Genomic DNA, 25838 nt, shown 5'->3' on the forward strand with positions numbered 1-25838 from the left:
ACAAGTCTGGGAACTTGGATGGTAAGGGACTTGGAAAGCCTATCTGAACAGGGACACAGACAAAACACTGCTAAGCCCATTCAACGGGGGCAAGAAGAGTCTCTTCAAGAAATGGTATTGGAACAACCAGCACCTACATGCAAAAGAATGACACTGGACCTCAATCTCACACCATGCTCAAGAATTAGCTCAAAATGGATCACAGACTTAAATGTAACTGATAAAACTATAAAACTAAAACTACTGAATTCTTAGAAGAAAAGTAAGTCAACATGATACTGGTTTGGGCAATGGTTTCTTAGAAATGATACAAGTAACAAAAGAAAAATACATAAACTGGGCATCCCGAAAATTAAAAATGTGCTTCGAAGGACAGCATCAAGAAAGTAAAAAGGCAAGCCACAGGACAGGAGAAACATTTTGCAGATTATGTATGTGATAGAGACTGGTATCTAGACTCCATGAAGAACTGTTACAACACAATAATTAAAAAGATAGGCCAATTAAAAAGCAGGTAAAGGATCTGAATAGACAGTTCTCCAAAGAAGATATACAAAAGGCCAATAAGCACATGAAAAGATGCTTAATATGACTAGCCATCAGGGAAATACAAATCAGAACTACAATGAAATACCATTTCTCACCCACTAGGATGGCTATACTCAAAAAGTTAACTAACAACAAGTGCTGGGGAGGATGTAAAGAAATTGGAACCCTCATACATTGCTGGTGGGAATGTGAAATGGTGCAACTACCTTAAAAATCAGTTTGTCAATTCTTCAAGCAAATCAAAACAGAGTTACTATATGACTCAGATTTCACTCTTAGGTATATACCATAAATAAATGAAAACATCTGTTCACAACCAACCTGTATATTCCATATACTCTATAGCTACATCCAAAGATCACAGAATACTGGAGACTCTTCCAGAAAGGCTTTCTTAAAGCTTTTTCCCCCTCCACCTAGCATAGCTGGCAGCATCTGAACTTGTACCCATCTCTCCTTCATCTGGGCAGAAGATATGACCTCTATCTAATTCTAGACCTGCACCTTATGAGAGGTAAAGAGCCAGGAAATCCAAGATTCTCAGTAACAGCACTTTCTACAAAGCTATCAGCTAAACACAGTTCTAACCATCTAGTTCCATATAGGTAGGTATTTGCCTCAGTCCTGGGCCTTTATGTAAAATAAAATAACATGAACAAAAAGAAAATCTAAGTATACAGATTTATTTGGAAACAGCTCGTGACATTTACATTACTACCAATATCAGAGAACACCAAATCCTCAGATTTCCAAAAAACACTGCGGGGAAAATAATGTATTCTCACCCAGTATTCCAACTGTCCCCACTATCATTTTTTTGCCCAGAAAAACAAAAATAAGCCAATTCTCCTTTTTTTTTTTTTAGCTCTGCATACAAAATAAGTAACTCTATATTGGCTCAAGGTAAAATAAGCAAAGAAGCTTATAAACTCAAGAAGAGAAAGGAAATGTTTTTTGGAACCCACTTTACCATCTTGGAAAAACTCATCCCCCAAGGAGAAGTGGTCTTGATCTTCATAATAACGTGTGTTTGCCACGTTAACCCCTTTTCTCCAAATACACACATGCAATAGAGTATCTGATCTTAGTCTTTTCTACCTGCTGTGCAGACAGAGTTTTGTGTGATTGGGCTGGTAGAAAGGCTTTTAAGTCTGTCCATTAAAAAGCTTTCTTCCACTAAAAGCCTATGTTGCATCAGGAAATAGACGAACCGGGCTGGGAAAAATAACACCAAAGAGGTGGACTGTCTGCACAGTACCTCAAGCATGCCTGACAAGGCCAGGCCTACAAATGCTGTGACATCAGTAAGAAGTTCTAGAACACATTCTCCTGAGGGGACTATAAAACTAGGGCAGAATTCAAACAGCCTCTTCCTTAGGGTCATTAACTATTGCAAGAGCACACTGGGGCCAACCAAAATTGGTAGCTCCAGCCCAGCCTCTCCCTTGTGCCAGAGACCTCTCACTGGATGTCCCAACACCCCTCAAACATAGCACAGACTCAGTGTGAGTAAAATGCAAGTCCTCATCCCGCTCACCACTCTGCCAAGACCTGGGCATCTCTCAATGCCTCCAATATCCATCCCATCGCTTGGTGTGAATATTTGACGATCACTCTTAACACCTGTTCTCACCCATTCAGTCGAACCACAGCGGAGAGTAGAGACTCTGGTTTAAGGATTTAGATGGTAGAAGTGGGGCAGAGGAGTGGACAGACTTACCTGAGAGGTAGAACCAACCAGAAGTGGTGATATGAACTGTTTACCTCTTCCAGAAGAGCCCAACATCCACCCTGCTTCCCAACCCTGTGACTCTTCCTCCTTGTTAGCTACTCACTTCCCTCTTCCTTTCCCTTCACTACCTCCTCCCTGACTCTTTGCAGTGGTATGGTTCCCATTTCCACAGAAAGAAACAGTCATGGACCCTAAAGTTTGGTTTACATTTTTCTGACAAGTAACAGTAAAGGAGAGGTGGGTAGACTTGACCTGGGCCAAATTCCTTGGCCATGTCTGGCAGCCAAGCCCTGTGGGAGATGAAGTTTCAGACTTGAGCAGAGTTGAGCCCAACCCAGCCCTAGAATACAAGGAAGGCAGCAGATTAAACAAGGCCACCCCCTCGGCCTGTCTAAGGAGCCTGGGCCCTGGTCCTGACTCACCCTCACTTCTGATTCCAGTCCCCTGACTCAGCTGCTCATGAATTTGAATTCCTGGCTCTCCTGACTCTGGTCTGGTTTGCTGACTTATTTTGGCAGGCTCTTTGATTTCTCTAGGAGAAGGCTAGACTATTAAATAGCCCAGGGAGGCGGGCACCAGAAGAGACAGCAGGTGGCTGAAACTCTTATTAAACCCCTATCCAGTGGTCTGTGCTGCTACCATGAACGGATATGGGGACACTCCATACATATTCACCCAAAAAGATGCTCCAGATACACTGTGAGAGAAGAAAACTACGTGCTGTCAAAAGTATGATCCACAACATACATTCATCTTTTCCTATCTTATACTCTTTTAAAGCAAGCTTTTTCCAACATTTCTTTTTACTAAAGCAACTAAAATATAAAAAATCCACAAAATTACTATTTAAATGAGAGGGGAAAAAAACCCTCAGTGGCAAATAATCTGATCCTTCACATATCCTCAACCACTTACTTTTAACATGCAAATGTAGTTGGACTTGTAAACCACTGAAAAAGAAGCGCATTCTCAATTTGCAGATGATGTAATGAAGGTTAGAGGTGGTTAAATGGCTTGTCCAACTAGGAACAATCTTTCAACTGCCCAAGAAAATTATTTTTATCCCTTAGATTGATCTGTGTTTACCATTTTAAAATCCTTTTTTAGTAAAATAGACATTCTTTTCAAGAACTCATAGAATATATACCAAGAGTAAAAAAAAATCTCAACAAACTTAACAGAACTGAAATCATACAGTGTTTCTCTGACCATAGTGGAATTCAATGAAAAATCTATAAAAGAAAGATAATGGGAGAATATTCAAACACTTAAAAACTCAAAAATATACTTCTAAATAATCTATGAGTCAAAGAAAGACCCTCAAGGAAAATAAAAAAGAATTACACTGACCTGAAAATTAAAATACAATCTATCAAAATTTGAGGAACACAGCTAAACCAGTGCTGTAAGGAAAATTTGTAACACTTAATCTTTACTTTAGAAAACAGGAAAAGTCTGAATTAAGAAATTTAAGTGGCCACGTTAAGAACCTGCAAAAGGAAGAGTATTATAAACTTAAAATAAGCAGAAGGAAGGAAATAAAAGATAAAAACAGAAATCAAAGAGATTGAAAACAAAGAAACAAGAGGAAAAGACATAAAACAAAAAGCTGATTCCTTTGAAAGATCAGTGAGATTGACAAACCTCTAGCAAAGTGACAAAGAAAAAAAACTAAAATAGAAATTACCAATATCAAGAATAAAGCAGGGGATTATCACTACAGCCCCTCTAAGCATCAAAAGAATAACAAAGGAATTTTACAAACGACTTCACACATACAAATTTGATCGCTTAGATGAAATGGACCAATTCTTCAAAAAGCTGAAACTACCACAAGGTACCCAACATGAAACAGATAATTTGAATAGTCCCATAACTATTATAGAAATTGAAATCATTATTTTTAAACTTGCAAAATGAAATCTCCAGGCCTAGATGGTTTCACTGGAGAATTCTACCAAGCGTCTAAAGAAGAATAAACACGAATTCTACACAATCCCTTCCAGAAAACAGAAGAGAAATACTTCTCAATTCAATGAGGTCAATATACCAAAAGCAGATAAAGATAGTAGAAAAAAAAAAAAAAAAGAAAGAAAGAAAAGAAAAGAAAAGGAACGAATGATAAATATCCCTCATGAATACAGACACAAAAATCCTTAAAATATTAGCAAGTAGAATTCAACAATATGTAAAAAGAATTATACACTAAGACCAAGTGGAGTTAATTTCAGGGATGCATGACTTAGTTAATAATTGAAAATTGAAAGATAAACCACATGATCATATCAATAGATACAGAAAAAGCATTTGCCAAAATTCAATACCTGTTCACAATTAAAAAAAAAAAAAAACTCCCAGAAAACTGTGACAAAGAGGAACCTCCTCAACTTGATGAAGACCATCTACACATAAAAGATCTACAATTAACATTATATTTAATGTTATACACTGAGTGCTTTCCCCCTAAGATTGGGACCAAGGCAAAGATGGAGACCAATGGACCTACTCTCACCACTCTTACTCAACATAGTACTGGAAGTTCTACTCAGCATAGTAAGGCAGGAAAAAGAAGCCAAGGGATATATAAATATAAACTATCCCTATCTGCAAATGACATGGTTGTCTATGTAGAAAATCCCAAAGAATCTACCCCGGCCCCCCCCCAAAAATAGAGCTGAAAATATACTATTGGTTGATCTGATAATGTCTAGATACAAAGGGAAGGCTCTTAAAGTACTGTTCGCTTGGAGGAGATAATAGGAGATCTCCGAAGACGTATCTAAGAAAATTGGTTTCTAGAGGAAGGAAGATGGCCCCAAGTCAGCTGGTACGAGCAACAAGGTCCTAGACCCAGAGCCACAAGCTCACAGATGGATCACTGGGAACCTAGACCATGTCTCCCCTTTAAAGGGCTGTATAAATTCTCAGTTAGAGTATATAGGTTTTTTTTAAATGAGTATTAGTTCCATTCTCACGGATAGAGCTTGAGTCATTTAAATTCTTCTTTTAATGTCTTTCCAAGAATCTCTTCAAACTCCTGCCCAAAGACCAGAAGAGACAGCTACAACTTACTGGACTACGGTCCTACTTTCCACAGACTTTTGTAACTCTTTTAAACATTAAACTCAAATACATATTTTCATACCTATGCTCGGTGCTATCGACAGAGAGTCCCTACAAACAGGAGGCATAAAGATGATCCACCATGGGTGACAAAAGTTTGTTTAGCCTCCTCTAGTTCTCACACCTCACCTTTTATTTAAAAAGTCGTTTATTTAGTAATCATATGTTTCTCATACTGCAATAAAACCAACACTGGCTTCTCTTTATCTAGTATAACTGGGGCCAACACCCCTGGAACAGAAATCCCACCTGGCACAACAAATAGCTCACAGCTTATCTTCCATCCTCTTGTGCCTCAAAGAACCATCCTTCCTCCGTCTATCCTCTAGATCTGTGGCTCAAACTCCAGACTCCTCTTTCAACTCCTGATGCTTGCATTTCCCCACTTCCTATCATATCACACCACCTCCCACCCTCTCATCCTCCCCACGTACGTCTTTTCTGGCCCCCGCCTCCACTGCGCCTCACCCGGGCCATCACCCCGCCCACGACTGTCCCTCGTGCCTGCCTCTAACGCTGCAGCTGGACACAGGTCTCCGCCCCAGCCCTCCCCCTGCCAGCTCCTGTCCTTCCTCTTCTGCCTCTCCTTTTACTGGCTTGTTCTGTTTTTCGGTCCCATCCTCTGAACACTCCCATTTGGGGCCAGCTGCCTTGCCCAGAAGCACACATCTGTTTGGAGAGCCTGTGTTTGTTGGCTGGAGAAAAGTGCCAGTCTGTGTACTAGAAGAAGCACTGACCTGGCACCCCGAAACCATCCGCTAGAACCATCTCTAACCAAGCCATCGCTCGTTCTCAGAGGCCTGGGGGCTGGGGAGGAAGGGCAGCCCAAGGCCCACAGCACCCTGCAGCTCTTGATGGGGAAATGACCGCCCTGCTGCCGCAAACAGCACAGCGCAGCCCCACAGCGCCCCCGCCAAGGCAGAGAGCTCCCCGCGAGGGTGCGCCCACCTTCGGATCACCATGTATTTGCTAGCAGCCTAGGCTTATCCAGCAGCTGACGAACTTTTAATCCAGCTGTCTCCATTCCCCTGGGGCTAGTTTCACTTCAGGAAAGGGAGAGAACAAATGCTACAGGGAGATGGCCTCCCCCTCCCCCAGCTGAAGTACCTTCTAGAAGCAACAGTGCTGCTGACTTTACAGTAAGCAGTTTGATCAGTGTAACCTTCTCCTGGCACCAGAGGTAAAAGATTCAGAACTGCTCAAGAAACCAGGCTATGAAGTTGAAGTCGGGGGGGGGGGGGGGGAGCCTCTTCACCTGTGGTACCCACGAAGCCCAGATCTCCTCTCCTACAGGGCTTCTCCATCAACGTGGCTTTTATTCTGCCATGAAGAGCAGCTCCACATAAAGCCAGGCCCCCTGACCTTGTGTGACACCTCTGTTTCATGAACACTATGAGTACGGTGAGCCAACAGTCCTCCGCTCTGGATGCAAACAGGACCGGATATCTGTGAATGCCAACTGTAAACTCGGAGACCGGATTAACCTCTTGACAAGAAGTTATTTCTGGGTCATATTACCTGTTAGTTAAATGCCAGGCCAGGCTCTGACTAATTCTAGCAGAGTTTTGTCAAGGTCAACATCGGTAGCTGCACAGAAGTACAGTAAATTATTAACTGTGGTTCTCCATGGGGCCTGAATCAGCTGCAGAGTTCACCGCCTGCCAGCCACGTTTTCTCCCCAGTTTGGCAGCAGGAAGCTCACAGTCCACAGCACAGGTGTCTGCTTGAAGGGTCACTCAGACAGATATGGGAAATGGCAGTGAGTTGGGGCTGCAGGGGACTGTCCACTACCCGAGTGGTAGAAGGAAGCCCCGCGGGCCGGGGAGCTGCCTGGCACCCTGAGGTCTCAGGAATTAAGCCCTGAAGAAGCAGCGGGAATTGCTTCTCACACAAGGTCACAGGCTTAGAGACATGCAAGAAGAATGCCTGATCAGGCAGAGAGGACCCTGAAGGTCAGAAAGCGTGTGGGATTCAAACAGCATGTTGCTTCATGGGGCCTGGACTGTGCTGGACTCAAATGCAGAGTCATATTTATAAGGACAACTGGCCCAAAACCCTCCACATATGAACTCTACAGGACAACCCCACTGCCCATTTTCCAGTACTTATCAGCGCCTTGGCTCTTGCTCCAAAGCCATGAAGAACTCAGTGTTTTCCAACTAAATTTGTAGGCGTCTAAGTCTTCCCTGTGCTGTCATCCAGCCAACACTTTCCCTGGTGCAGAACAGATATCTCTGATGCTCCTGGACAATTCAGAGATGGAAAAGTCAAAGCTTTCCCATCTTCCTATGTCACACCTGCTCAAATATTTTCACGTCCATCTCTAAGGCCACCTCTCCTGGGCTCTGTCGTTTATTTCCTTGACTTTATCCCCAGTCTTGCTCCAACAAGTCTCTGAAGCACATCCGACCCCTTTTTCTAACTCTAAGTGGACTCAGTTTCCCCAAATCCAGACACAGCCAGTATTTCCTTTCTGTGGACCACACATTTGAGAAACACATGCAGAAATTTAACAAATAAAAAGAAAGGAAAAGAGGGGACGTGTTAAAAGGAGAAATTTGTGCACTTGGCCACATTCTCCCCTTTGTTGTGAGTCCGCAAGGACAAGGTCCATCCACGACCTTGGAATGTCTGAGGAAATTCACAGTCCTCTCCCCTGTCCCCTTTCCCACCCAACTCCTACTTACTGCTGATAGAACAACACTGCTTTATTCATTACTATGAAAAATGCTGCAATCACCCTGTAGAACAAAACACCTTGTGCTTTATTTTGTCCTTCATGAAACCAGCCCACAATGCCGGCTCATACAAGTTCTGTTCCCTAGTGATCACTAGGGCAGGAGGAGCTTTCCATTACATCTGTCTCTGACTTGCTCTTAACACACATTTCCAGAATCCTAACGTGTGGTCACCACGAACATGTAACCTCATCTGTAGCTCAAAATTCACTAAACCACATCCGATCACTGCAGTGACCACCTACTACTCGAATGGTTTCCACTGCAGTCCATCTGCCACTCACATGCTAAACCCATTTGTACCAGTTCAGTACCTCAAATGTGGAAAGCACTTAAAAATATTTGTTGAATGAATAAGCACATGAACACACAAACAGATTTATTAACTGCCTAGGGCAAGACAATGGATGTTGCAAAAACGAGTAAGGGAAATGGCTACCCCTAAAGTCTCAGGAGAGAACAACCCCACAGGTCCCAGGCTCCGTCGTAGGACATTCCCTCCGTGTGAATGCCCTTCCACCCCTAAATCACCTCACTACTCTCACTGCTCCCAAGACTCAATTCAAGCCTCAGTGCCCCTTAGGAACTTTTCCTGGCCTGACTACAAGGAGCAAAATCATCTCTTCTTGTATTTCTGCTTTACACGCTGTATAAAAGCCTCTCCAAACCTGTTCCATGTGCCAAACTGGCAGCATCACCTCCGTCTGTCTCGGGACTGGGCAGCGGGACAGCAGAGAGCAGAGACCATCTCGTCCATCTCTGCACCCCAGGCTTCGCACGACATTTAGGAGCTGAGTGAATCAACAACTACAGGAGAGCAAACCACAGTAAGTGCTACAGGGTGGGGGGCAAGGGCTCTGGGGCCCTCAAACAGTAAGTACAGCAGCTGCTGGACCACACAAAGAAGAGGGCACCTGAGCTCAGCCGTGACGGACAGACAGGATGGTAACTGCAGAGACCAAGGCACAGGGGGTGGTGAAGGACGTTAGGGACAGACAGCTGATCTGAGCAGAGAGGTGGGGGAGAGAAGGCAGGGGGACCGCCAAGGGGACACAGAAGTCTGGGAGGAAGACAGAGGAGAGCAAATCAGAACATATAGACTGAGGCTAGGAATGCACAACCCCGGGAGATAGGTGCTGCTTCCCCGACTGAGAGAGGGGGATTCTGGGAAACAGAGACAAGGTTTGCCACGAATATTCAGTCATTCAGTCTACTGGTCACCAACTATGCTTAAGGTCACAGCAGTCAATGTGTAAAAAGAAAACACACACACAAATACATACACACACTTGTATACACAGATTCCAGTTCCTCAACATAAACTCAGTTAAGGGGGACTATTCTGTGTAGGGTATTTACATACTTGGCCTCCACCTACTAGGTACCAGTAGCATCCCCCCAATTATGACAACCAAAAACATGTCCACACATTGCCAAATGTCTCCCAGGGCACACAGACAACATCACTCCTAGCTGTCTAGGACTATCTCCCAACACACAAGGGAGTGCAGGAATTGGGAGGAGGAAAGAGAACTGGTATTGTGGCAACTGGTGCACAAAAATTCAATTTCTAAAAAAGTTACGTACAATATTACTCCATAAAATGAAATAAAACACAGTACTCCCAACAGCAGTGGAGACAAGGCCCACGTCTTCTGACAGCAAGCCTCTACGCTGCCTACCGCACACACTGGATTCCAGACTGCGGGGGGCTGCAAAGCCAAAGCCCAGAGGTGGCAAGCTTGGGGGGACGGAGGCACACACCACCACCAGTGAATGGGGAAATCCTCCGTGTGGCTGGCCCTGGGCTCATTATGGACAACAGCGAGGGCTGGAGTTGAAAAGGCAGGTGGAAGGCAGCTCATGCAGGAAGCCATCAGGAGTGGCTGGGGGCCAGGGTGGACTAGAGAGGGTGGCCAACCTGCAGCAGGAGGGGTATGATCTAAAGAGACCAAACCAGGAGAGGAAACAGGGAGAGGGCGGCTGAAGTCATTCAGGCTGAAGATAAGGAGGCCTGAACCAGGACAGCAGCTGTAGGAAAGGAGATCGGGGATGGATACTGATGCTGTGGACTCAGAGGACACAGACCTGGGCAGCAGAGGGAAGGTGAAGGCCAAAGCTGAGGCAAGTGTCCCCAGGGACAAAAAGTAAACATACACGGCTAAACTCAGGGCTTCCTCTTAGCCTGCCTGGGGCGCACAGATCAGTACTCCCATGGCATTGTACATGGGACAGATTCAGACAGTATAAAAGATTTTATACCATGTTTTAAAAAGTTTTCCTCTCATCCCACACCCTTCACTTGTCCCTAAAGGCAATCACTATGACTTTGTGTCCTTCCTGAGATAGTCTATACACACAAAGCGTATATGCCCATGCCTTCATTTTTCATTTGTTCTTGATAATACAAACACTATCCATTTACTAATGAGGAAATAAAAACAGGGAAGGATGAGGAGTCCTCTATGAAATCAACAAAAGCAAAGCCAGATTTAGAACGCTGACTTATCCTTAAACTATGTTAGTGTTCTTTTTTACCTCTGCACATTCTGATTCATGCACACAGAGAAAACTTACTGAACCCCCTGCAAAGTGCTGAGGATACGAAGGATAAGATGGTCCCTCCTTCAACATGGGGAGAATGGCATATCACCTAACAGGTATGGTCCAGCAAAACAAGGACTAGACCAAGGGTGTGGCAGGATGCTACAGCTCTGGTGGAGTCAGTGGCTATAATAAAATGTGGCATAAAAGAGATGGTTTGTATTAGGCATCTCTTATGGCGTAACAGATTACCCCAAAACTCAGCAGCCTAAAATAACAGCAAACATTTACTACCACACAGTTTCTGAAAGTAAGGAATCTAGAAGTGGCTTAGTTTGGCAGTTCTGGCTCAGAGTCTCAAATGAGACTGTAGTCACGATGCTGGCCAAGGCTGCAGTCATCTGAAGGCTTGAGTGGGGAGGGAGGATCCACTACCAAGATGGCACACTCACATGGCCCCTGACAAGAAGTCTCAGTCCTTCACCACATGGGACTTTCCAAAGGCTGCTTCAGGGCCCTCACAGCATAGCAGTTGGCTTTCCCTTGAGCAACGGATTCAAGAGGAAGCAAGGAGGAAGCCAGAATGTCTTTTATGACCTAGCCTTGGAAGTCACACTTTCCTACTGGTCACACAGAGCAGCCCTATTCAACATGGGAAGGGCCTGCAAAGGAGCAAGGGTACCAGGAAGCACAGACCGGCGGGGCGGGGCGGGGCGGGGCGGGGGTGGTTGTCCCAGAGGCTGGCTACCATGAACGCCCAACATGTCTTGATTTGCTCTGACACTGCAGACATGACTCTTTCCGCACTGCCTTTTATCTAAGACTGAGAGCTTATGACGTGCTCCATTTTCTGCTAAGAGTGATCAAATAATAGTGCCAAGTTTTTCCACCAAGTAGAAATCTACTTAATGATCTTGGCAAGTCTTTAGAAAAAATATTCACCAGGCAGAATTTAGAAGGTCAGAAAGAGTACAGAAGATCAGAAAAAGTGTAACACAGTTTGAGTAGGATTTCTGATAATAAAATTAACGTAGTTTTCCTTTCAGATAGTAAAGGTTCAACTATTTGCAGTATGAGAGTGGCTGCAATTGTCCTGGGCTATTTAAAACAGCCTCTCTCCTCACACTGCCCAGTACTGTGGGTTGAACATATCCACACCTGGAAATCCATCTGGTTACTGGCCCTCAGTAAGTGGCCCCCACTCCTGCCTTGCTCACAGTTTTGGATCTAGGTGGTGTCCATGGATGGTTCAGAGATCTCAGAATGTTCGTTCCATATGGTGAGAGAGGCAAACACCTTATCAGGTTATTCTATCTACTTCTACAAATTTCTAGCGGTAAGATATTAGAACAGCCTTATTAGACAAAAAACAAAACTTTCCTCCTACAAACCTCACCACCAACACACCAGACTTCTCCCCTCATCTGTGATCCCTATTCTCCTCATTTACTTGCTCACAGACAGTTTACAAATTCAGTACACCAAGAATTGGCAAAGAGCAAAATGTCACAAACAAAATGGGACCCTCCATGACCCCGACTCCCTTCCCCTTCTGCCCTTCAGCAAAGACAGGAGCATGAGATAACCCCATTAAAAATGAACTGGATTGCTGAGGAGACCCCAGAGAGCTCATGCCTCCATCAGTGGTGACAGTGTGAACACACCATCCCAGGGCGTTCCATCTTACTTGTAAAGACCAGACCAGACTCTTTTCCACAGGAGGAATCTGCTCGTGTCTCACTCACACATACACATGCGCGCGGACACACCCCTGTTTAAAAGCCTTCCATGATTTCCACTGCTCTGAGGGAAAAGAATATATTCCTTAAGATGCACACAGGCTACATGTGCTGGTGTCTACTCTGCCCTCCACCCACTCTGACACCAGATTTCCCATCATCCTTCGGAGTCCAGCCTCACTGGCCTTCATTCTACACCTTGAACAGACCACGCTCCCTCCTGCCAAAAAGCCCTTTGCGCACAGTGTTTCCTCTGCCTGGAACATTCTGTGAGTTTTTTTAAATCTATCCTATTCATCCTTCAGAGCTCCATCCTCATTCTGCTCAAGGGAACTTTGCCTCCCTCCCTCCATTTCAGAGCGCTTACCACAACTGAATTACACATTTATGATTGACTGAACTGTGTCTGGCTCACCCCTCGTGTCCATTTTATTCCCATAACCTAGCACAGTGCCTGGCATAAATGAAATGCTTGATGGATATCTGCCTAATTAATTAATGACGATGAATGAACTGCTTATTGACAGAGTCTAAAAACCATATTAACCATCCATTCCCAACAGTTAGGAGCTGATGCTGACTACTGATCGTCAAATCCTGAGTTATTTAAGCCTCGACTTCTGGTCATTCCTCATTACGGGGAGGAATGGGAAGGGGCTGTGCTCCCACCCCTGGGCGGGCTGAAAGCCTGTGTCAGACGCGGGGCAAACAGCACGGCCCACAGCCCAGGCTGCTCTGCTGCTCTTCCCGAGGCCAGGGCAAGGCGCCCCACTCCTCCTCCAACCCAATTCAGTTTCCACACTTTCTCTTCACGCTGCATGTGAAATCGCTGTGACTTTCTGGGTCATCCAAGTGCTGTGGATGACCTGGAAGCCCTGCTTCCTCCTCCCCTCTCCCTGGAGCTGCAGGAACACCCTCCTGCTTAAGGAAACTCACGATGCCTCAAGGAACCGTCACTAAAACTTGTCCAAGGTCGGCCTCCCTGTGTGAGGCACCTTCCTCCTGCCTGTGACACTCCCCACAGAACAGCAGAAGCTCAACCTACCCCCCGGCCATTAGGAGACCCCAAGGGGAGCCCCCTGGATGCTGTCACCCCACCCGGGAAAGGCAGAGGCCCTCCTCGCAAGTATCTCCCTTTACGAGGTCCTACTCCCTGGGAATGTTAACCATAACTGGAATCGAACTGATTTTTTAAAGAAATGACATCTATTTTCAACTCGTTCCCCAGGTCAACATTCTTTGTCTTGCACTTTGACTAAACTTTCTACCCATTCTAAATGTTAACTCTGAGTTTACTAAAAGGAGGAGGGGACAAAGACAGCAGGTTCAAGATGTGCTGATGTTCAGAAACTCAAGAGAGGTCCTGGGAAAAGGAAGTATCTTTTTCTAATTCTTGAGTATCTGGTACATAAAAGACACTCAGGGTGTGGAGCTACAGAACACATGGGCTCTCTCTCTCCTGAATGTTGCCCCTTGAAGCAGTAAGCCTCTCCTGACCTCCTACCCCTTGTATGTCTCAGCCACAGCACCTGTAACTCCATCATCATTTTAACTGCACATTTGTCCCCACAAGAAGAAAGGGTTTGCCTGCCTCATATCCTTAGTGGCTGGTATTGGTTTTAAAAAAAAAAAAAAAACTCCAATATTTGATGGAAAATGAATGGGTGTGTCCAGAACTCTTACTCTGTCTTCTACACCCACAGCAAATGACTTTTCACAGCTCAGTTAGAACACCAGGGCTGAGGTGCCGGGATGTCCGGTTTACTGTTTACCAAGGCCCATAAGAGGCTTATCAGGACCCAGGCACCTGGGATCAGAGTCCCATCAGGGAGCGGGCATGCCCGGGGCCTTGACAGAAAGTTCAAAACGAACATCACATCGTAGGTAAACACCAGACCTCTTCTTTATCTATGTTTTAATCAATACAGAACATAGAAGAGTGATGTAATTATTAAGAGTCATGGGGGGGGGCGTGGACTAGAGAGAAAAAAATGAAAAGAAGACCTTTTTTTTAACCTTGAATCTTTCCCATTTTACTTTTGCTGATGGAAAGTTCTGGAAGTTCACTCTAGGCACACTTGAATTAGCAGAAAAGAGACATTTTCCTTTACCTGGGCACCTGATTGCAAACTCGCTGCTTCTCCTGCTCTCAAGAGCTGCCCTTCGGAGTAAGTTGATTATTTGAAATCAGAGAGCTGAGGAAATAAGGTTTTTCTTTTGTTTTGTTTTGTTTTAAACAGTTTCCCTTGCTAACCTGGCTCGCCTGGAGAAGACAGAAATGAGATTTTACACCGAATTAGCTTTGTCTTAAGGGAGGCAATTCCATTGATCCTGAGATTAGCACTGGTTTTACCATCTGACCCTCTGTTGACCTTACACTTTGAAAGAAATTGCTCACAGACTGGCAGGAAAGAGGGAAGGAAAAATCTAGGCATGCTATGGGAAAGGAGCACAGAAGCACATATTCATTTTTATAAGATTGAGTGACATTTCCAAATTATTGGGTGAAACACAAACATAAGGCCATAATTTAAGGGCAGTTTTGGAGGGGAAGAAAGTTTCAATATTACTGAACTTGAACACTATTTCTCTAAAGGTTATAGAATATAAAATGCAGGTGTAAAGTTAGAAAGACTTTACAGGCAGGAGGGTACAGCTCAGTGGAAGAGTGGGAGCTTAGCATGCAGGGGGTCCTGGTTCAGTCCCCAGCACCTCCATTAACACATACATAAATAAACACCCCACCAAAACTTTCTTTTAAAAAAAAGAAGAACGAACTTACACTACAAAGTAGGAACATATAAATGTAAGGGGACCCAACATATAAGTATGTAAGACCAAAACAGGCTGCTTTTTAGAAGTTTCTCAAATCTATCATTAATGAAGCAAGTACAGTGCTCTTCCCCTGCTCTTCTGTTACTGGGCTTGGCTGCTTCTCTTCACGTCCCTGCATCTGGGTCCTCCTCCTCCTATCTGAAGTCTGTCTCCTTCTCTCTGTCCATCCTGTCACAGTCCCCCAGCAGGTTCTCCCCCATCCTCATGGACCCCTCACCGTCCCCACCCGACGACAGGGCCACGCTGCCTCTCACTCACCGCCTCCCTCCATGGGCCCCGCCGGAACCTTCCCCTTCCCAGCAAGGCCTCCTTCCAGGCACCTGGGAGCACCACCCGGCTCTGTGTCTCCTTCCTCCCTCCCCCTGACCATCACACATCTCTCCCGGCGTCCAGCCTCTCCTCAGCCCCTACCTGTCTACTCATTTCTCCTCACCATTCTTCCAACTTCTCACCTCTCCCACCTCCCGGTCACACCACTACAGAATGAGGTCCCCATCAGGTCCCTCATAAAAACCTCAGAGTGCTCCCTCACCAAGTAAAAACCACTTATCTGCCATGGCATCAGGGTATTCACAATCTGACTCTACCTCACCTTTTCTATCCTAAATCTTTTTATGTTGTTCTTTAAAAAACAACAGCTTAAAAAAAAAGAAAAAAATAAACCACTTCTTATTATAAAAAATTTTCAAACATCAGCAAAAGTAGAGAGAATAGTATAAGTAGGTCTTACTTGTCCATCACCCAGCTGTGACACTTCTCATCACATAGCTAATCTCATTTCAGCCATACCCTCACTCATTGTCTCCCCTCAGCAAATTATTTTAAAGTAAATTCCATACAACAGGAACACACTTACAAATATAAATAACAAACTAATGGTTACCAGAAGTGACAGAGAAGGGGGGAGGAGCAAGAGGGGATTAAGAGGTACACACTACTATGTATAAAGTAAGTAAGTCACAGGATACGTTGTACAGCGCAGGGAAAAGAGCCAGGATTTTACAATAACTTTAAATGGAATATAATCTATAAAAATATTGAATCACTACGCTGTACACCTGAAACTAATATGATACTATAAATCAACTATACTCCAATAAAAAATAAAACAAACAAAAAAAAGCAAATTCCAGATAGCCTATCATTTCACCTGTAAATACTTCAGTAGGTTTCTTTAAAAGATAGATACTCCTAAAAACAGTAACACTATTATCACCCCTTAAAATTTTGTTCATATTATTTATTAATATCATTAAATACAGAGCCAGCATTTAAATAACCCCAATGATTTTACTGTTTTTCCCCAATGTTGTCCCCAATTTTTTTTTTTTTTTGTCTTTTACAGTTGGTTTGTTTGAACTGGGATTCCAAACGTGGTTCCTGCTTTTGATCAGGGTCCCTGACTCTTACAGTCTCTTTTAATCTGTAACCACCTTAACGTCTACTGCCCCACAAGGCTCCAGCCCAGACACACATCTTGCTTTCCCACCTAACAAGGTGTTGTTTATGCAGTACTCAGTATCCTCAGTGTCCAAATACCACCCACCTTTCACAGCCCCACCTCAACACTGCCCCCTTCATGAAATCTTTTCTGGCGGCCACCAGCCCCTCGCCATCTCCTACAGCACTTCATCTCTACTTCACTTGGGGCATTTACTTTATCCTTCTCTGCAACCAGTCTGAGTATTCAGTATCTTCCTTCCAGTCTTCTGCAAGGTAGATTTATCTGATTTATCTTCATAACCCCTGAAGAACTTAGCACAGTACCCTGCACTTGGCAATTGTTCAGTAAGTAAATCTGTAAATGCTGTACGTAAAAATAATATAAATGGAGAAGTGAAGGACAGTAAGAGTATCTTAGCCCACTTCATCCTCCTCTTCCCCTCCACCCACTCATTCAAGAGCTATCTGTTGCTAATTGCTACATGCTGACACCCTGAAAGTGCCCAATGACCCAGAAGTCCGATTACCCAACACAAAAACAAAAGTGTTTCTCTTAACATCCTCAAAATACCTGCAGCTTTTGGACTCAAATTTAGTCCTTCCAAGATCAATATTAACATTATATCTTTCTCAACAAGCGAGATTTGTGCATTTTCACCAAAAACAATTTTAATTCGTCAACGAGACCCTGAAACATTCTAATGGCTGGTGGTGGGACTGTCAGGACTCAAAGGCATCTCCCCTTTGTCTGCTCATTCCTCTACCACAAATGTTTACCAAACACCTATTAAGCGCCAAGCACACTGGAGATGCTGAGTGGAAAATGATGACTCACAGTCCTTGGCATGACAGGGAAGATAAAACCAAGAACAAAATTTCCAGCAATACCAGGTCTGTGGAAACTGTAAGGTCCAGGAAGCAACCAGGGAAGTTCTTGGAGGAGCTGAAATTCGAGCTGAGCCAATGCTGAGAAATCTGAAAACACTGAACACCATCTACATTTCTCTTTTGCACAAAAGTGGGAGACGGGAAAGGGTAGGGATGATAGCTGTGGACGGTCTTCATTCTACTTCCAGATGACAGTCGTTCACATCCCTGTTGACTATCCATTTCTCCACATGCATTCCAGCCACTGCCACAAACCCAAGGAGAAAGAGGACATTTCCTTTTCAAAACTGCAGAGTATGTATTAAAAGGATGTAACATAGGGAGAAATTATGCTACGAAATAATGAGTAAAAGTCCCCAACAGTCCTCTAGAAGAATGTGTGACAGGCAGACAGTGAGGAGCCGTGTCTCTGTGGGGAGGGAACGGAAGCAGCTCCCCAAACGCAGCAGACCACCACTGTCGTGCGTTCACTCTGCTGCACAGGGACCACCCCCCCCCCATCACAGGGCTCATCAGTTCTCCTCTGTGGAGCAATCAATCTGGTCTTAAAAAGCTGAGGCAGTCTGGGTCTACAAAAATCATTTTTACAGAGTATCCGTTTGGAATACCTATAAAATATTCTTAAAATAATCTGATACTTTTCACCAAATGTTCTAGTAATTTAAAACTTTTAGGGCTCAAGCTCAGGCCAGGATGAAATATTTGTTATCTGATAGTGATAAAACAACACTTTAGGGATTTCTGGCCTGGGGCAGTGGCAAAAATTAGAAAAACTGATGCCAGGAGGTTGAGCTGCCTCCTAAGGCTTACCAAGGAAATAAACTTTTGAATATAATGTAGTTCCTTAAAGAAATGTCAGCTTTTAGTCACAATGCTGGGTAAGTCCTTCCACTGGGGCAGGAAAAGGTTAAAGGCCAGTGCACAAATTAAGAAAAACTCATTACTAAATTAAAAAATTATACTTAATTCACTCTCCTCCAAGTAGTTAACATAATACTCCTAAAATTCTACTATATAATACCCACACATAAATAACGCACCAGAAAGGCAGCATCTGTCCACTACAGTGACAACATTTTTTACCATTAAATATGATTCTGTCACATTTGTTCAGCAAACACCTTCAGAAGCAATAGCTAACAAGGTGTAAAAACACAATCATGATCCTGTTTAAGAAACTGCAAGGAAACACGAAAGCAAGGCAGAGAAATTCACAGAGTAATAGCAGAGCTTCCTAAAAGACCTCCCACATCATCACTGGAGAAAATCCAACAGGAACCACACAGCAAGGACTGAAAACCCAGTTCAGAGAGGAACTGGTTCTCCCTTTACTTTCATCAGACACTGCACAGATGTGACTTTGCGTCAGACCCTGTACTAGGGACAGGGACAAAGGGACAAAGGTCACATGCTGTTCACCTGCAGATGGCTTGTGTCTGGTCTTTGTGATTCTTTAATTTGAAGCAATGCTTAAAAGTCAGGAGACCTCAAAATGCAGCAGCTTAAGTCTTTACAGATTATCTCAGTTTCATATAACAAAGACTCTCTCTTGCCTACCATGGTTCCCTTTCCTGCTTTTAACATGGGACAGCAGAGGACTTAAAGCTTCCTATAAAATATCCTGCATCCCATGTGTGTCCTAAGTTTAATTTTCCTCACAGTCAAATCACTGTGAACACGCCAAACACCATCCTCAACTACCCTTCAATGAATAAGCCATGTTAACTCAAGCTTTGACGTAAGGTCTGAAGGTGATAAAGACATGATGGGTCCAAAGGAGAACACTTTACTCAGTACCCTGTAGGCATGTCCCCCATGAAGCAACAGCACATCAAGGGCAATAGCAGGGACACCAAGCTGCTGCACAGAAGGGAAATTAGATGGAAAAAACAGACATGTCCCTGCAAAGCAATGAAAACTAAACCCATTTCACTTTTCTCCCTAAAACTAAACCAAATCTCAAACAGGCTAAGATAGGCAAATCAACAAGAGGCTTTTTTTTATAAAACTGTCTCAGTTATAATAACCTCAGAGAGACTATTTCCCAGACATTTTATTGTTGTAACAAACAAACCCATCTTTCACTTCTTGTCATTTGCAATTACCATGCCATAATTGAAAATCAGTGAATCACCGCGGAGCATGCGAGAGAGAGGGCCTGCCGGCTCTGAGCTGTCACTGTAATCATCACAGAATAAAACAATATCGGAAGTTCTTTCTTCATCATCTCTCACCTATATATTGCAGAGACTCTAAAAAATTTATACTCTGCAATTCCCCTCTTTCCCTAAAGATGGCATGGTATTTCAAACATTTTTCCCTTCAAAACACTGCTTTTCTCTTCTTCAACAGCCCAAGCCCCACACCAAAGGATTCAACATAATTTAGAATCTATTTGTAGGAGCCAAGAATTCAATTAAGAGAAAAATTATCTCACAGAGAAAAAAATGTGACAATGAGTGTGTATATGTCCATGAATAACTGAAAAATTGTGCTGAACACTGGAATTTGACACAACATTGTAAAATGATTATAAATCAATAAAAAATGTTAAAAAAAAAAAAAAGATTTCCCTAAGCAAAGGCTAAAATAAATATATATTTATTATTCAAAAAAAAAAAAGAGAGAAAAATTATCTTGCAAGGGTTTGGGCAATTCAGCCCATTAACCCTCTTGTAATTTTGCTGAGAAAAGCATCTGAATTATCTAACAAAAGGCTTCACAAGTTAGAACGAACAAGCAGAGGCCAGGGTGAAGGATTCCAGAAATCTGGGTCTTGTCTGCCATCCGGCCCCATTAGCAAAGTCACACAAAGCTCTGGGCCTCTGACCTTTAGGAATCCTGGAGGGGCTCACTCCTGGGCCTTTAAGACTCACCACATGCAAGAGCTTTTAACCAGTGTCCTTAACAACCTTTAAGTTTATCGACTTAAAATGGTCAACAGCAGAACTGCTGAGCTTACCCTTTGTGAACAAGGTCTGGATCAATGACCTAGTGAAACTGAGTTTCACTCTGTCATGAAGAGGAAGGTAAACAGCTGGCCCTGGTGTGGGAGAGGTGGTCCTGCCCACCCCCTGTGCCCAAGCCAGATGCTCCCGCCCCTCCCTCACCCCTCCAGACTCACCTTGGTGGCCTCCTCCACGCTCTCCCTCAGGGCCTGCAGCTCCGCGTCGTACTGTTCCTTCAGCTTGTCCATCTCCTGGTCGTGGCTGGACACCTCCTCTTTCAGGGCTCCCTTCAGGGCGGTGAGTTCACGCTCTCGCTTTCTCAAGAGGTCTTCCTGCTCCTCTTTGGTGAGGAGCAGATCTTGAAGGTCCTGCTTTGCCTGTAAGAGCTCCTAGAGAAGAAACACAGACAGCGGAGGTGAAGATGCAACAGCTGCCTCGTGGCCCTGCACCTCGGCCTCGGCCACCCGCAGGGACAGCCACTCCCTCGCCTGTCCCCCAGCTCGCACTGTCCTCGCACAGACACTGGCTGAGACCCTTGTAGCCTCTCCCCTTTTCCTCCTCAGAGGCCATATTCCCCTTGATTTGACTACCTCAGCTTTTCCAAGATTTGATTTAATTTGAGGGAGAAAAGGGAAACTGATCTCACTTTCAGTGCTCTGAGGGGCCAGGTCTGTTTTTCCCACCCCACTTCACGTCAGTGCAATGCTCTGTCACCTCTGCTGGTGGCCTTTATGAGCCGCTGCTTCACGGGGGACTTGCTGGTCTTGCTTACTTCACCCCAAACCCTGCGTGTGGTCAAACCCCGAACCCAAGACCCTAGTCTTCAGGGGAGACTCTGCCCCACCGTGAGCAGGGACAACCATCACACATTCTCCTCCCTCACTGCCTCGTGAACCTCACTGTTGATAAGCGAAGTCACAACATGGGGAGGCAAGTCCCACCACAAATCGCATCACCTAAACCCAAGTGTGTCTGCCAAGGCCGGGCACTCCTTTCATGTCACCATCTCCATGCCAGACCCGCTTAGCTCCCCTCAAGCTTGGGCTCACCCTCTCCCGCAGACGCCCCTACCTCCCACTCAGCAGGGACTCAGCCTGACACCTGGCTCCCCTCTGCACTCCAGGCTTTCCCCCACCCAAAGCCCCTGGATAATGAGCTGTCTGTACCCCGCCAGCCTGCTCCAGGTCTTTACTACATTAGTTATCTTTTCTTTCTGTCATTTTGTTCTATTTCCTTGAATCTCTGTCATTTCCGTCATGGCACAAGAATCCTCTGAGTCAAGGGCAAAAAACAAACAAAAAACCAAAACCAAAACAACACCAAAAAAAAAAAAAAAAAAAACAAGCTTTACCACCAAACTTTTTGGAAGATTGATTTCTATTCACTGACTTGACCACCTGGTCACTCCTCAATCTCTTGCAAATGGCTTCTGCTCCCTCCTCTACTAAGACTGCCTCCCCTCCAAGGTCACATTGACCTCTTAATCTCCACATGCAATGGCCTTTTCTCAGTCCTCACTTTTCATGGCCTCTCTCTGATCTTCTCCACCTGTCTCCTTAATATTCTTCTCTGCCATGCAGTTCGAAGACACTACACTCTCCTGTTTTCCTTTCCTCAGGCCACTTTTTCTGCGACAATCTTTTCTGGCTTTTCTCTCCTTCTTCTCCAAAGCTAAGATGATCCCCAAGAATGCGACTTTGCATTCTTCATTTTTTCTTTTTTTGGCGAGTTCATCTACTTTTTCCCCCAACTATTAATTTGAAATAAGTTAACTCCCAAACCTTTACCTCCAACCCTTATCTGAGTTTGGACCTGCAAACCACATCCACCTGGAGGTCCCTCAGTAGGCTTACGCTTCTCAGTGAATTCGTCATGTCCCTTCCTCTCCTATTCTTCTGTCCATCATTCTTGTGAAGGCAGCACCTGCTCTGCAGCACGCAAGATCAAGAGCCTGGCCGCAACCTTGATCTCTCTCGTCCTTACCCCTCACAACCCAGAAGTTAGTTCTGTAACATCTCAGGCCCTCTCCCTCACCTCCCTGGTTTAGGATCTCATCACCTCCAGCCCAAGTGGCAAGTGGGTAGCAAGAGCTACCCAATGGCTCCCCATCTCCAGTCTCTGACCTGTCGCCTCTACACCATCATCCACACAGCATCCTGTCTGGGTGCCCCTCATCCCTCCCAGTCCCATCCCTCTCTGCCTTTCAGAAAACCCCGGAAGACTCACTCTAAGTCCTCCTCCAAGAAATCTTCCGTGAATTCCCTTCCTGAAGACCCATCTCACTTTGTTGTACTTCTCACAGCATTTAATACCTGTACGTTGCAGTCCACATACCTAGGTTTTATTTTATCTCCCCTGCTAGACTATCAGCTCCTTGGAAGGATGACACATAATCTGATTTATTATAGCTTTGATGCATGGATCAGTGATCCTGGGAGCAGGCCAGTTCTGGACACAAATACATTAGCACCTGCAGGACAACAGGAGTCTGGATGTGTGAGAGTTCTAACCCAGTCTATTCTCTCCCTGGTGGCTTCTGAGTAAGTACACATCCTGTCCTCTTGGAGCTTCTGGGGAAATGAAGGAACAGCTGCCACCTGGGACCTGAGGCCTCAGAGATGATAAACGGCTTTCCGTTCAAGAACTGGGTCACTGATGAGGGGGTGAACTTAAGAATAACTGACAGTGGGATCGCTTTCCTTTTCTCTAGGGCAGGCACATCTATTAAACCGGGGAGCCTCTGAAATCCCAGGGCAGAGCTGCACTGCATGGACAAAGACTGAGTCCTTCAGGAATCTAGCTAGCAGCATTAACAAGCTCAGACCAAACTCCCAGAGATTCGTCCAGGGAACGAGGGCAACCCTGGCTCTTTCAAAGAACCAAACACAGAACACATAAGCAAACTTTATGGAAACAGACTCCATCCTGGTATTTACCCAAAGGAGACGCCCTCCAGCCCCTCCTTAGGGAGTATTAGAGGACCGCCGCCCCCTCCCCCGTCACTGTTGCTATTGGCTACCCCTCCAGGTCCTCCTTCCACAGCAACCCTTGCGAGCCTACCCCCATCTCCTGCTCTTACTCTCACACATTTCTCAACTGTTACGACGATAAGGCAGTTCCTCTTCCCACACTGATCTCTTCCAGGATATATCTGTGTTTTGTGTTGCCTTTTGTGTGCTGCTGCCAATGCATGTCAAGAGCCTAGGTTTCCACGGCCCACTCTACACCGACACGCTGTTATCTGAGGCTGCGGCTGCTGCTAAGTGGACTCTGAGGCACAAATCCAATCAGATCACACCTCGCCATGTCACTGCGAAGCACCTGAAGCTTTCCAGGGTAGAGACCAAAAGGCACGGGACATTTCAAAAACTTCATTTCATCACCTCGGTGGCCTTACTGCCAATTACATCAAGCCAAAGAAGTCAGAGAAAATCTAGAAACCTCAAAATACAAGTGAACATCCATTAGAGAGGCACATGCCTCTCCGCAGGCCCCAATCCAAGAAAACAAAGGAAAACTCTGGCCACTCAAAATCAGCGCTTTTGAAGCCTACAGCTGCATCCAGGCTGGCTGCACACAGACAAGCAGCAGGAGTTGAAGACCTAGCGAGGATGTATATGCATGGGGTGGGAGGGGGGTTCTCAGGGGGATGCTAAAAAAATTGATTGTATTTGCTACTTACTGCATAATAAGAATCACGCTAAGCATTTCCAACAACCCTAGGAGAAGAATATTATTTTCATTCATAAATTCAACAACAACAACAACAAACCTGGAAGCTCTGAGATTCTAACACGCCTAAGATCACCCAGCTTATCAGTGGTAGAGCCAAGACTGGGACCCAGACTGGATACCAATGGCTGTTCTCTTCACCATCCAGCCTCCGCAGGCCTGACAGCAAGACTACATACTCAGAGGGGGCGAAGAGCAAGCAGCTTCCCTGTGCTCAGTCTTTCGGATGCAAATGAACAGAGCTCTATGTTGGTTGGGGGGGCCTGTGAGAGGGGTCCACATGTTTAAACTAAAGCAAAGAAACCTGCCCAGAACCTGCCTGGCAGCGCAAGAAGGAAAGTGGAGAGGAAAAGGAAGTAGGCTCTGGGTCGCAGCTGTCACTGGCAGCAGCAAGTGACTGCCCAAAGCAGGGCGCTGAGAGACACCAGAGTGCCTAGACTAGCAGGTTACCTGGCCACAGAACATTTTCCTCACACCCCGCCTACTCACAGGCGCCCCTGGCAAAGTGAGACCAAAATACTCACTGAGACCCTCTTTTACATAAATGCTTCCAAGAAGTTCTACAGGGTCTCTGTCTCTGGCCCATGCTCATTGAAAGGGCAGGTAAAAGGTTTTATACCAAAACTGTAGCTGACAGAATTTTGTCATTTTTTCCCCCAGAAGGATAATCTAGAAAGTGTAACACAGATGGTGAGAAACATGATTTTCTCAGTTGCTCTTTTATGAAGTGTGTGTAACATTCAGTAACATCACTACAAAATAAGCTTCCTACTATTTTAGAGACCTCATTTCTGAGCATTTATCCCCAGACCAGTAGGGTTTCATAACCAGAGTATTTTACTCATCTCTCAGTACCTATGTCTTGGTAAATGTCAGGGATAAAGCACCACAAGATGCTGCTGGCCCACCTGTCAGCACTACAGGCTCCCAGAGATGTCTGGTAACTAGAAAACCCCACTGTCACAGGACTTAGGGCAATGTCTCATGTTTATCCATCACCCACAGAATGGAGGGAAACACATTCACGGGAAAGAAGTGGCTGAAAACTTGAGCTACAACTATTTTCTGTATCTTGATTTAAAAAAGGAAATTCAGAACCATCAAACAGTACTTTCTACTATTTCTTCCTTCCTTCTTTCCTTTTTTTTTCTTTTTTTTAATGATTTTATTCTCTCTTAATGTCACTTTACTGACTCCATATTGGGGCCCAAAATGATTTAACAGAACGTGAACTATTAAAAAGTATTTTATGAAAAATCCTCTGCATTATGCAGGCCTCACAAAATATAGGGCCTTCAAGCTTTTTCAAACACTCAAAGGCAGAAGTGTTTAAAGCTCACTGAATGTACTTGAGAGTCTGTTCTCAGCCAAGTGCCATGGAAAACTTGGCCACGACTACAGTCTGTTATCAGATTCCCCCAGGCCACTTTCTGTTAAGATATGAAGAATAAACTGACAGTGATGAGGGGATGGGATCTATTTCACTAGTGATACAGAAACCATTGATCATTTTTTAAATGTTGCTGACACGTCAAAGGAAACTGATAAATAGAGTGAGGACAATTTT

The 25838-nt window shown here is 44.7% G+C and overlaps 1 protein-coding gene across 3 annotated transcripts in view; it reads right to left on the reverse strand.

Annotated features, from left to right (window-relative positions):
* The window catches only part of CGNL1 (cingulin like 1), a 144180-nt gene that overhangs the window by 51940 nt on the left and 66402 nt on the right, over positions 1-25838 (reverse strand). For all 3 annotated transcript variants that reach the window (XM_032481099.1, XM_032481100.1, XM_032481097.1), the window contains exon 8: positions 20716-20928. In XM_032481099.1, the coding sequence (XP_032336990.1) occupies positions 20716-20928 (213 nt within the window). The remainder of the gene's footprint in view (positions 1-20715; positions 20929-25838) is intronic.

Source organism: Camelus ferus, chromosome 6 (assembly GCF_009834535.1).
Source record: "Camelus ferus isolate YT-003-E chromosome 6, BCGSAC_Cfer_1.0, whole genome shotgun sequence".
NCBI lineage: Eukaryota > Metazoa > Chordata > Mammalia > Artiodactyla > Camelidae > Camelus > Camelus ferus.